At 39.7% G+C, this 13,516-nt stretch overlaps 1 protein-coding gene across 2 annotated transcripts; it reads left to right on the top strand.

Moving 5' to 3' along the window:
- Positions 1-3,334: 3,334 nt before the first annotated feature.
- LOC125262717 lies at positions 3,335-11,003 on the top strand. 2 transcript variants are annotated; one of them, XR_007183595.1, is made up of 3 exons: positions 3,335-3,607; positions 3,695-10,807; positions 10,895-11,003. XR_007183595.1 is itself a non-coding variant. In XM_048181561.1 (2 exons), the coding sequence occupies exon 2, from the start codon at positions 4,319-4,321 to the stop codon at positions 10,418-10,420; it is 6,102 nt and encodes a 2,033-aa protein (XP_048037518.1). In that variant the 5' UTR covers positions 3,335-3,607; positions 3,726-4,318; the 3' UTR covers positions 10,421-10,981. The 2 variants fall into 2 exon arrangements, 1 of the variants encoding a protein (XP_048037518.1); XM_048181561.1 differs by having other exon boundaries at positions 3,726-10,981.
- The last annotated feature ends 2,513 nt before the right edge of the window (positions 11,004-13,516 follow it).

Raw genomic sequence — 13,516 nt, 5'->3', positions numbered from 1 at the left:
TGACAAACAGAGATATGGCTAGGAACTATACTCTCGTTCTGGCGTAATAATCAAGGAAGTTTGCTGCCATACCATGGGTGCAGCAGGTGCAATGATATTACGGCCATATCGGCCTAGAAAATCGCAACTTTTCTTTTTCCGTCGGAAGAGTCAAGTTTTAAATAGGAAAAATATTGAAACTCTTTGGTAATTTTTGAGCGAAATGCTAATGGTCTTATCAGATTCAATGAACTATGCTAAGCTATGCTAAAAAAGTGGTACCGCCAGACCCGGAGATCGGCTGAATGGATTCGAAAAACGGTAAAACTCAACTTTTTAACTCTAGGGGAGCTGGAAAATTAGCCTATTTTCAAAAAAGTGGAGTGTTCCTTTAAAGGGTCATGAAACCCCCCTCTTTCAGCTCAAGTCTAGCTCACAATCTTTTTGAAAAATGCAACTTAAATGGGCGTGGTGGCTGTGAGAGGAGAGGAGAGGAGAGGGGAGGGGGGAAACTCTCATCGCCAGTAGCCCATGCATATCGACTGTCACTAAAAATCAGTGGTAAAACGTGAGGAAATACTACAATTTTTTAAAAAACTGGAAAAGTTCAAATCTAATGAAATACACTGACACTTTATTTTTGTCTTTTCAAGAGTTACTGAATGCCCTGCTACATATATCCTACAGTAATCGTAATTCTATTTAAAACATATTAATGTACATGTGTAATTACAGTCATTATAAAATATATAGTTGTTTATATACACACTATACATGCATATATTTGGAAAAAAAAATAACGCTTAAAAAAAACCCTTGCGTACATAGCATAGATCTACGCGCCGAGCCTGCAACACACTCAGTCAGTCAGGCTTGCGTGTCAACTGGAGCAGAGCAAGCGACCAGAGCATTTTTAGATTAATTCCTATGGAAGTTGAGCGTCACATTTAACTTACACGCGGCTCAACTTCCATGAACCGAAAACACTCGCGCTTACCCGCTCGCTCCGCGCCAACGGACACGCACCGTCAGTCAGTCAGTCTCTCTCGCTGTTTAGTGCCGTTAACCGTCCTCGTCATTGGAAAGATCCACGTGGTGTCATGAATAATTAAGAGAGTGTCTTCTCATTGGATAAAAAACTCAGTCTCGTTAATAATTATGAAACACCGATGAGTCATCAAAGTACTATTGTGCTCTGCCACGTCACAGCCTGTGACGTGGACAGGATGAAGATTTTAAACACGGAAGACGAAAATAGCGTACTAAAACTAAAATTTAACCATTTCCCCCTACTATTAAATCTAACAGATGCTAACATTGTCTTCAATGGTGTTCAACACACATACCTCTGTTAAAATCTCAGAAATTTTGGTTTAGGGTTTCATGACCCTTTAAAGGAGCCACCCCGTAAAAATGTATATTTTCAGAGGGCCAGAATGAAGGTTGAAAATAATAGTTTTTTATATATTTATATATATATATATAAAACAAGCGTTATTAACATTATAAGTGAACCTCAAGGAACATATACAATGTTTAAAAACAATGACAACACAGTTATTCTGAAAATATTAAATGTATGTGCCAACTTACCGTTTTATTATTATTATTATTACTATTACTGTTATTGTGGACTGTCAACATGAAGGCATTATAAACAATACAATAAGAATTTGCTTCACACTCAGAGAGCACACGATCTTCTCAGTAAAAGCGCTTAATACACTTTAGCCTACATGTTGCCTTTGTAGCAACTGTAGGGCACGTTCGGCATTAAAGCAAAGGTTAGTTAGTTCTTATAAATACACTCGTGGCTGTGGTTTAGCAAAGGCTTTATTACAGAATCAATTACATTTTTAGATGCATTTCCATCTCTTGTCTTTCTGCCTGCACAATCAAACAAACCCAGTGGGTAATGTTAGCTTATGTTAGCAGTTGCTAAATTTTAACTCCCATATGATGGCAGCAACTAAGGGGGCTTTAATAATGGCAGTTTAGTTCAACAAAGAATGGTTTGCATGAAAAATTAGTAATGTGTATGCTGTCATGAGGACCGGGTGCTCACCGGGGTACTAAACCTGAAACTACCTGTAGGAGGTGGTCAGAGATCATTTGCGAAGTAACTATGGCGCGATTTGCGTGAATGTGAAAGCAACTCACTCAATCTTGAGTCTGCACTTGTTCAGGAAGTAAAATATCATGCACAATCTATACCGACAAAGATGTTATTAGTTCAATGAAACATGTGGGGAGATGACAGTGCTGAAGATTTACTTTGGATACGAGTGTGCAGTGTAAGATCGAGTGCAATCAGAGTGGCAAATGAATGGCTCGCAATCAGTTGTCTCTTCAAAAGACATTGTAGCCTAAAATATATTGACCTGAGTTGTGTTTTCTATCATGCACTGCACTGTGCACTTTTGTGATGATGCAAAATGAACCCAAATTTTTTTTTTTATGCGTTTTTATGCGTTTTGGACTTGTTGTTTAAGCTCGGCTCATTAAGCGACCAGGTTTATGGAGTAATTAAAGTGAGCAGACACGAGTCGCGATATTTTGTTCTTATTTAGAGCATAAAGCATTTGGATTTATTTCGCTTTATTATGGGCTTGTTCTTGTTCGCTGATTTGTCTAGCAAGATCTGGCAACACAAAGGCTCGTGCTTTCCCTGTGATTCATCACCACACATACAGAAGAGATCCCAGATAGCACACGTACGTCTGCAAGATGTCTGTTAAAGATCACTTCATCTGGAAAGCATCTGCTGTTTACAAACATCTGATAGACATCTTTAAGATGTCAGTTTTACATACATTCTAAATCATAAACATCTTAAAGACATCTTCTAAACGTCTATTTGACATCTGACAGGAAACGTCCTATAGACGTATTGCAGATGAGCAAACACTCTGAAAAACAGCCTACATTTTCCAGACGTAAACACACACATCAAATAAACGTCTCCGAGATGTACGATGCACGTTAAAAACATCATTAACACTAGTTGTTCAGTTCTGTTCTGTACACACTGCACAGAATTTCTGTAAATGCGCTTGTCGCTACCCTTTTTCGGGAGTTAATATGGTTGTAGAATGCGGTGTCACTCCCGTATTTTACTGAACTGTGTGTGTACAGAACGCAATGAAGCACTAAAAGGTGAACTAATAACCGAATTGGCCAACGTAGGCTATAGCATTTTGTTCTAAAGTTGAGAATATTATAAAGTCTAGATAACTTTGAATTAACATCCTACTAACACTACTGAAAAAAGTTTGTTTGTCCTAAGTTTGAAAGAACTTTGCCAGAACATTCTGAAAATGTTCCGTTTTTTGTTTTCCCATAACGGGGATGTTACTGCCACATTTGCGTTTCTATTCATTTTCTGTATTTTATTATTATTACCGTTAAGTGCCACTAGGGGCGCTGTAGCTTAAGAGCGAGCTTCGTATGCAGAGAAGAGGTTAATAAAGAAGAAGAAGCGAGCTCTCTAGAGAAAGAAGCGATCTCTCTAGAGAAAGAAAGATGCATGACTAAAGTGTGGTCACTAAGCTAATAAGAGAAATAAGATCAACAAAAAGAAGAAGAAAAAGACTTAAACTAATTCCTCTCTCGGTACTCAGCCAACGAGGTATGTTTTGTATGTTGTATTTGTCAAAATAGTTTTATCTGTTAGTTTTCTTTCTTTAAGCTAATTATTGTTTGTTCTGTGCTTTAGTTTTCACGGTGTGTTTATGATCCTGACTAAGCTGGATTCAATAAATCCATCAGTATGAGAAAGCCACTTGTGTCTGTTGGTACCTGGAGGAATTACAGTGAAAACTCGTACTGATCTGCATGCGGGTGGAGGCGAGGCGGCATGATCAAAGGAGCAGCAGTCTTGCCACAGCGTGATCGGCACGTGAACAGAGCAGGGAGCGCGCACGGGACCAAAGCACACGATTTGAAGAGCAACACTTTAAGATAAGACAATAAGATTTGTGGACACTCATAAGTTAAGGGTTTGTCTAAACAAGGAAAACAAAACACAAGTTTATGGTTGATTAATCAAACTGTGAAAAGTGAAAGTAACGTTTTGCTATTCCTAGTTTTGTTTTATTGGGCTATTTGTAAAATTCTGTATTTTATGTGAACGGTTTAAATGTGAATAACTCTTATTCGAATACGTTTTGGGTATATTTAAGTTGACAGTAATTTAAGTTACATTCATATTACTGCATTAAGATTCAGTGTTACATTTTTATTTTATTCTGCCTTTATATTTTAACTGCCTGCAGTACAGGGATGACTTTTAGTTAACGTAAAGATTTTGCTGTTTAGTGACAAGTGACAAGACGTTAAAATGACTGATCCAAATATACCACTAAATAGTGCAGAACCCCAGATGCAGTCTGAAGAAACCCAATGTACTGATCTTAGTGAGCAGCAAGAATCAGTACAACTTAGAAGAAGTCAGAGAGTGAAAACACTCACAGAAAAGGGAAGAGAAATGCAGGATGAGAGGATTAAAGGACTCCAGCAAAGATTTAACTACAACTATGAAAAGTGGAGAACACGTGCAAAAGCATCCAAGTTACCCCTCTCTCAAACAGAACCCTTGAATAAAGACATACTTGAAGATATTATTGGTGATGTTAGAGGTCTTTGTGCAGATGTCACAAAAGTTTATGAAGAGTTACGTAAGCTCACCCCACCGGATCAGGAGTCACGTCGCAGAGTTGATCTGTGTGTGGAGATCTCAGGTTTCCTCGTGAATAAAGCAACCAGCCGATTGGAAGGAAAAGAGGAACAAGATTGGCCGGAAACAGGCTCCCTCTTTCAAACTGTAAGCAATAAGTCAAGCTCCTTCAACACCACTAAGAACTCATCTGAGCATTCACATAGATCCTCTATAAAACGTCAAGAAGCCGCAGCAGAAGCAGCAGCGAGTCAAGCTGTTCTCAAAATATTAGAAGAACAAGAAACGGAACAGCAAGAGATAGAAAGACTAGAAGCTGAAGTCAGGAAAAAAGCAGTAGAACAAGAAACATTGATTAGACAAAAGCGCTTAGAAAGAGAGACAGAAGAAATTAGATTAAGAATGCAGAGAGAAGCAGACGAAGCAAAGTTTAAGGCTCAACAAGAAGCAGAGTATGCAGCTCTGCAGAGAACACTTGATGAAAAGAAAAGAAAAGTACTGCACCTGGAAAAGGTCAAAGATCTAAAGGCAGCACAAGCAAAGATGCAGGTTTATGACCAAATGAGTGCAGTAGAAGCGCAAAAGATCGATGTAACAAAGATTAACAACGAAATGAAAGTCGCTGAACATGTAAGCTTCCCATCTCTGCTTAAACAAGTCATACCCCAAGCTGCAGTCACTCCTACAAGTGATGGTACATCAGATCTTGTTAAAGTGCTAGCAAGTGCATTAAGTGCTAGCCGTATCCCTGTTCCGGAACCTACTGTGTTTTCTGGGGATTCCTTAAGTTACAGTGACTGGAAGCTGTCATTTCAAACGCTGATAGACCAAAAAAATATCCCAGACAAGGAGAAAATATTCTACCTTCGGAGATATGTGAATGGACCGGCTAAGAGAGCGGTTGAAGGATATTTCCTGCTTGGAACTGAATCTGCATATGCTGCTGCCTGGAAGATTCTGGATGAAAGATATGGAAATCCATTCACAATCGCGAAAGCCTTTAGAGACAAACTGCATGCATGGCCCAAAATTACTTCAAGAGACAGTTTCGAACTAAGAGACTTTGCAGATTTCTTGCGCAGTTGTGAAGCTGCTACAGCTCACATCAAGTCATTAGAGATCTTGAATGACTGCAATGAGAACCAAAAGATACTTTCCAAACTTCCAGACTGGCTTGCTGCTAGTTGGAACCGCAAAGTTATTGAAATTGAAGAACAAACAAATCAGTTTCCCACTTTCAGCCAGTTTGTTGAGTTTTTATCGAGAGAAGCCAAGATAGCCTGTAATCCTGTTACATCTTTACAGTCACTTAAACAATGTGAGCCTAACAAATCAGACAAACCGAAGCTTACAAAACAGAAAGAAATTGGAGTTAAAACCCTGATGACAACTTCACAAGAAAAGATACAACTGGTATGTGTATTCTGTAAGAAACCTAAGCACAGTTTACACAAATGCAGAAGTTTTCTGGAAAAGGCTGTGTCAGACAGAGTCAGCTTTATTAAGTCAGAAAGGCTATGTTTTGGTTGTCTCAAACCAGGCCATCATTCGAAGAGCTGTACCAACCGCAATATTTGTGAAAGGTGCAGTAAAGGGCATCCGACTTGTCTTCATGAAGATAGAGTTAAGGACAAAGGAGAACAAAGGCAACCAATAGCTAATCTAAATCCAAGCAACGATAGGTCAAGTCAAAGCGACCGAGTTCAAGAACAAGTTACAGCCATGGCTACGACTAACCGAGTTGCAAGTCAAGAAAATAACACACAGACAGCTGCAATCATTCCTGTGTGGCTTTCATCTTCCACAAAACACAAAGAAGTTCTTGTGTATGCCTTACTGGATTCGCAAAGCGATACAACCTTTGTTCTCAGTGAAGTTGCAAAGTTACTAGAGACAAACCAAGAACCTGTTAAATTAGAACTGTCTACTATGTCTTCCCAGACTACAGTTGTTCAGTCCGACAGACTTCAAAATCTTCAAGTTCGTGGCCTTTACTCAAGTAAAAGAATCACTTTACCTCCTACATACACACGAGAATTCATTCCAGCTAACAAAGCTCACATTCCAACTAATGAAACAGCCAAAGCTTGGCCACATCTGGAACACCTTCAATCAGAAATCGCACCTTTGCAAGATTGCGAGGTAGGATTGTTGATCGGATACAACTGCTCACAAGCTCTTCTGCCGAGAGAGATTGTGTCAGGCAAGGAAGGCGAGCCATACGCTCAACGCACCGATCTTGGTTGGAGTATAGTTGGACAAACCAATCACTGCCTGAACTATGGAGATGCAATTGGAATTAGTCATCGCATTATTGTCAAGAAAGTCATCCCAGAGCTTAAGCCTTCTCTAAAGCTTCAGAACAAAGTCCACTATGTCAATAGGACAACAGTAAAGGACATCACCCCTTCGGACATTATCAAAGCACTTGAAGGAGACTTCTCTGAAAGAGCCATTGAGGGCAACCCTGTATCACAAGAAGATTTAAAGTTTCTCACAAAACTCAAAGAAAACATCACACAAAATGAGAGCGGCCACTATGAGATGCCACTACCGTTTCGTGACGAAAGACCCACATTACCAGACAATAGAATATGTGCAATGCATCGCCTAAAGTGTCTTGAAAGGAGATTAAAGAAAGACAAATCATATTACAATGATTACACAAACTTCATGGATGACATCATCTCAAGAGGAGATGCTGAAAGAGTCCCTGACAAAGAGTTGAATAACACTCCTGCATGGTATATCCCACATCATGGGGTTTATCACCCACACAAACCCGGAAGAATCAGAGTAGTATTTGATGCCTCGGCCAAGTACCAGGATACTTCTCTCAATGACCACCTCTTAACTGGTCCTGACCTGACAAACGCATTGGTTGGTGTTCTTTGTCGTTTCCGCAGAAGTTCTGTCGCATTCATGTGTGATATAGAGCGGATGTTTCACCAGTTCCATGTCACAAAAGAAGACCAGGATTACTTAAGGTTTCTTTGGTGGGAGAAGGGAGATTTGGAAGCATCACCATCAGTTTACCGTATGAAGGTCCATCTTTTTGGAGCAGCGTCTTCTCCAGGCTGTGCCAACTTTGGCCTGAAACACCTTGCTGCCCAAGGACAAGGTCAATTCAAAGAAAACACCATACACTTTATACAGAGAAACTTTTATGTTGATGACGGTTTGGCAAGCGTTCCTACTGAAAGGGAAGCCATTCAGCTCATCAAAGACTCAAGAGAGCTCTGTTCCAAAGGAAAGTTAAGACTCCACAAATTTGTGTGTAACAGTGAGAGAGTTATGTCCACTATTCCAGAAGAAGAGTGTGCCACAGTGAAAGACCTTGACTTGTCTTTAAGTTTACCACGCATTGAAAGAGCTCTTGGAGTTGAATGGTGCGTCACTTCAGACACATTCAAATTCAGAGTTCAAGTCAAGTTGAACCCCCTTACAAGAAGAGGTTTACTTTCTACTGTCGCCTCCATTTACGATCCCCTGGGGTTTATTGCACCGTTCGTCCTCTTGGGAAAGCAGATTCTTCAGCAAATGTGCAAGGATAAGGTTGGGTGGGACCACGAGCTTCCAGAGCACTTAAAACCCCAGTGGGAATCCTGGATTAAAGACCTTCCAAGTTTAGCTAACATGCAGATTCAAAGATGTTTCATTCCTACAGATTTCGGTCAGGTTAAAAGCTACGAGCTTCATCACTTCGCAGACGCCAGTGTCAATGGATATGGTGCTTGTACTTACCTGCGAGCCATTAACCAATCAGATCAAGTCCATTGTTGCTTGGTAATGGCCAAGTCAAGAGTCACACCTACTAGTGTCACAACTATCCCTCGACTCGAACTCTCAGCAGCAGTTGTTTCAGTTAGAGTCAGTGATCTACTCAGGACAGAACTTGAAATCCCATACGTTACTGAGTTTTTCTGGACCGACTCCACCGTTGTTCTCGGCTACATAAATAATGATGCCAAAAGGTTTCAAGTCTTCGTAGCGAATCGGATACAAAGGATCAAGTCAAGCACAAAGCCAGAACAATGGGCGTATGTCGCATCAGAGCAGAACCCTGCAGATTACGTTTCTCGAGGCTTAACCGCAGAACAACTGAAGTCCTCTGAATGGTTTGAGGGGCCAGCATTTCTCTGGGAGAAGAACATTCCTGATAGAGATGTTAAGGTGGGAGAGATCAGGGAAAATGATCCAGAACTTCGCAAAGCCTCTGTGTATACCATCAATGCAAAGGAAGAGCAAACCATTTTCAGCAGATTTGAGAAGTTTTCAGAATGGTCCAGATTGATAAGAGCATTTGCAATCTTGAGAAGAAGGGTCAAGGAACACAAGGGTGATATACAAAGGATCAAAGAAAGTACAACTTTGGAAGAAAGAAAACAAACAGAACTGTTTATCATCAAAATTGTTCAAGAGAAAGCTTTCGCAGAAGAGATAAAGAGTCTAAAATCAAAGAAAATAGTCTCCAAGACCACAAATCATAATCTGTACAAACTAAGTCCGTTTCTGGACGAAAAAGGAATCCTCAGAGTGGGTGGACGTTTGGGTCAAGCTGTACTACACCCGCATGTAAAACATCCAGCCATACTTCCCAAGGACAGTCATATTTCAACTTTGCTGATCAGACATTTTCACACGAAGGTTCAACATCAAGGTCGTGGAATGACTATGAATGAGTTGCGTGCAAATGGTTGGTGGATTCTTGGGAGCAGCCGTGCAGTTTCATCATACATCTTCAAATGTGTCAGATGTCGCAAATACAGAAGGAAAACGGAGCATCAAAGTATGGGAGATTTGCCAGTAGAACGAACTGAGTCTACCCCGCCTTTCACTTATGTTGGGATGGATTGCTTTGGACCAATATACGTCAAAGATGGACGAAAGGAGCTCAAGAGATATGGACTCATACTAACCTGTCTATGTTCACGAGCCATACATATTGAAGTAGTAGACGACCTGAGTACAGACGCATTTCTAAATGCTCTGCGAGCATTTATTGCAATAAGAGGAAATGTGCGTCAACTGAGATGTGATAGAGGAACCAATTTCATTGGGGCCCAGAGAGAACTCGCAGATCTCATGAAAGAAATGAATCAGGAGAAGGTAAAAGCGCTTGGATGTGAATTTCTCATGATTCCCCCTTCGGCAAGCCATATGGGTGGAATATGGGAAAGACAGATCAGGACCATCCGTAGTGTTCTTTCAGCCATCCTTGACCAGTCAGCAAAGAGACTCGACAGTACATCCTTGAGAACCTTGTTGTATGAGGTCATGGCGATTGTCAACAGTAGGCCACTTTCCATCGAGCATTTAAGTGATCCAACAGGTCCTGAGCCATTAACGCCCAATCACATCCTCACTATGAAGTCAACCATTGTTCAACCTCCTCCAGGAGAGTTTATGAAAGAAGATTTGTATCTTCAAAAAAGATGGAGAAGAGTACAATATTTAGCCAATGAGTTTTGGATTCGTTGGAGGAAAGAATATTTGCTCAACTTGCAACCAAGACAGAAGTGGAATGTACACAGAAGGAATCTGAAGATAAATGATGTAGTGCTTCTACAAGATGACATGGCACCACGTAATGAATGGAAGCTTGCCAAAGTCACTGATGTCTATCCAGGAACTGATAACAAAGTGAGAAAGGTTCGACTTTTGGTTAGTGAAAGGACATATGACAAGCATAGTAAACTTGTGACTAAGACAGTCTCATTAGAACGACCTATTCATAAGGTTATTGTTTTGCTAGAAGCAGACTAAGGGTTTGTGTTTATTTTCATGTTCAGTTTGTCAGACTGAGTGTAAGTCATAGAAATCCCACAGTAAGAGTTGTGAGATTGGTGGGAGTGTTACTGCCACATTTGCGTTTCTATTCATTTTCTGTATTTTATTATTATTACCGTTAAGTGCCACTAGGGGCGCTGTAGCTTAAGAGCGAGCTTCGTATGCAGAGAAGAGGTTAATAAAGAAGAAGAAGCGAGCTCTCTAGAGAAAGAAGCGATCTCTCTAGAGAAAGAAGCGATCTCTCTAGAGAAAGAAAGATGCATGACTAAAGTGTGGTCACTAAGCTAATAAGAGAAATAAGATCAACAAAAAGAAGAAGAAAAAGACTTAAACTAATTCCTCTCTCGGTACTCAGCCAACGAGGTATGTTTTGTATGTTGTATTTGTCAAAATAGTTTTATCTGTTAGTTTTCTTTCTTTAAGCTAATTATTGTTTGTTCTGTGCTTTAGTTTTCACGGTGTGTTTATGATCCTGACTAAGCTGGATTCAATAAATCCATCAGTATGAGAAAGCCACTTGTGTCTGTTGGTACCTGGAGGAATTACAGGGGATGTAAGGGTACCATATGCTACAAATGTTCATTCACTAATTTTAATTTTTAGCCTTCCTTAAGATTTTGATGTCAATGTGACAGAAAGCAGAAATAGACATAAGGAAGGATTACTGATGTAGGCCTATATATAGAGTTTCTTGAGTTCTTTTTTAAACTGCTGAACTACTCCTTAAAATGCATTGTGAAACATATGAATAAAATAATAAATTAAGACTCTTCATGGTAATTTACCAAAGTTATCACACATTTATGATCTTCATCAGGCAGGAAAATTATTTTTTGGTTATGGTTGATTGGATTTGACCAGTATAACAGATGCAGTGTAGCAATGCTCTGAAACAAATGGTTAAACCAAATGTCCTGTAAACCTCATTTCCACCAAAACCTCTTTTGTAGATCAACATCTTCATGCTCCGATTGGGTAGCTGAACTGAACAAGCGATGAAGTGGTCTGGCTATTTTAACCACAACGTGTGGGAGGTTGTAAATGTATGTTTAGGCAGGTGATACATCAAAGGTTGATGTAGGTCAATGATGAACGTGCAAAGGCAGTACATGTAAAATAAATTAAGATTACTTATCATGACCTTTACTGCTTGCAGTTGCACACACGTTTCATCTGCACATCATAGGGCTGGCATAAGATGCTCTTTTTGAAAGCTATTTCCTCATGAACATTTATATGATGTTTTATTAGCAAAGTTTTGGAGGAACATGTTCAAATTATCTAATTAATCACATAATTCCAACCAGCAGTCAGCAATCAGCAATCAACATGTCTACCCAATCAGCATGAGTGTTGTCATATGCAGTCGACTCACCTATGTTTTTTGACAGTTTTCAGCATCCCTTCACCACCCCGTCTCCTCACACTCACCTGGTTACTTTCTTAACCAGAAATACGAGCGGAGAACTCTGGGTTCGGGCCAAAATACAGAGATTGGGGCCCTCTCCTGAGACAGCACGGCAAATATGCATACTACTTTACTCTTTACTACTTTACTACTCTATCAGGGCCCGTATAAAACGTCTTAGAAATGCTCTTAAGAATAGTCTTAAGTTCAGGAAGCTTCAGAGCATTATGAATCAGCATATTGAATCATTATTCGAATCGCGTGTCAAACCGCCAAACTGCTGAAATCACGTGACTTTGGCGCTGATTCGAAACGCCGATTCATAATGCTCCTAAGCTTCCTGAAGCAGTGTTTTGAAATCGGCCATCACTATATAAGTCGTTATTTTGTTTTTTTGGCGTACCAAAAATATTCTCGTTGCTTTATAATATTAATATTGAATATCAAAAATATCTTAATTTGGGTTCCGAAGATTAATGAAGGTCTTACGGGTGGAACAGCATGAGGGTGAGTAATAAATTACAGAATTTTCATTTTTGGGTGAACTAACCCTTTAAGTCTAAAATTTGACTCTGAGCGGCTTTTTACATATGGCCCCCGATTATTTGTAAGAGTGAACTTGTGAAATAATATATGCAGTGTTATTTTAGGCTGTTGTGTGTTGAAGCTACCCTGAAATCATTTTTTTTTTTTCATGTCATTGAAATGCTGATACTATATCTAACTTGAGTGATAGATACAACAATTTAAAAAGGTTTACATATGCTATAATACCACATTCAATGCTATCACTACAGACTCAGGAAATTAAAATGTCAACACAATTCACATTTAGCAAATGGCATGCATTCAAAAATTACAACATTTCTCTTCAGGGGAAACGGACCAAAGTGACTCATCTACATATTTTCCTTCCCTAGAATTAGCATGACCCTTCATATGCCCTTTAATAAAAAATGTTAACCTCCCTTCCCCTCAAACTGGCGTCTTTTCTCTTCATGATCATGTCTTGGTAGTCTCAACCTCAGACGTCACGCCCACAGATTCTTGGCTGAACGTCTGATGCATATGGCACACAAAATTGGAGACTTCAGGAGTTTTGAAGTCATCATCTGATTGGTTAAATTCTACAGGATTTCTGGGTGATGTGTGTGTCGTGTTCTTAAACAGTCCACCTGGAAACAAAGATGCCGTGACGCCAAACACCCACAAGGAAGAAAGCTGTCTTGTTAACCCTTGTTAACCCCAAGTGTGAGTTTAAAATATTCTAGCTGACCCCCCAGAGTGAGTTTTTTTAAAGCGACGTGCTTGTCATGTAACATCGCAGCCACAATTACCTTATTTTTTTTTGTTTTTCCTTTTTTATTTAAAATATTCACACACTTGCTTACCACTTGCTTACCATCATCAACTATCTGATATTCCAGTTTTCAAATACGTGTGAGTGTGTTTTGTTGTTTGAAAAACTTGATAAATGATCTTTATCTTAATCTATAACGCAAGATGGGCAACCACCATCTTAGTTTGTGCCACAGTTCACAGAGTCCTGTCGGACAGATTTACAGCATGTGAATTCATCAGAAATACACCTGAAATACATGCAAGTAAGTGGCTGGTGAACTGAAAGAATAATAGAGTAAACTTTATAGTTACTTAGGCCCACT

This window comes from Megalobrama amblycephala, linkage group LG2 (assembly GCF_018812025.1).
Source record: "Megalobrama amblycephala isolate DHTTF-2021 linkage group LG2, ASM1881202v1, whole genome shotgun sequence".
In the NCBI taxonomy this organism is placed as follows: Eukaryota; Metazoa; Chordata; class Actinopteri; order Cypriniformes; family Xenocyprididae; genus Megalobrama; species Megalobrama amblycephala.
The sequence above is the reverse complement of the archived record's forward strand: the minus strand, read 5'-3'. Positions and strand labels throughout refer to the sequence as shown.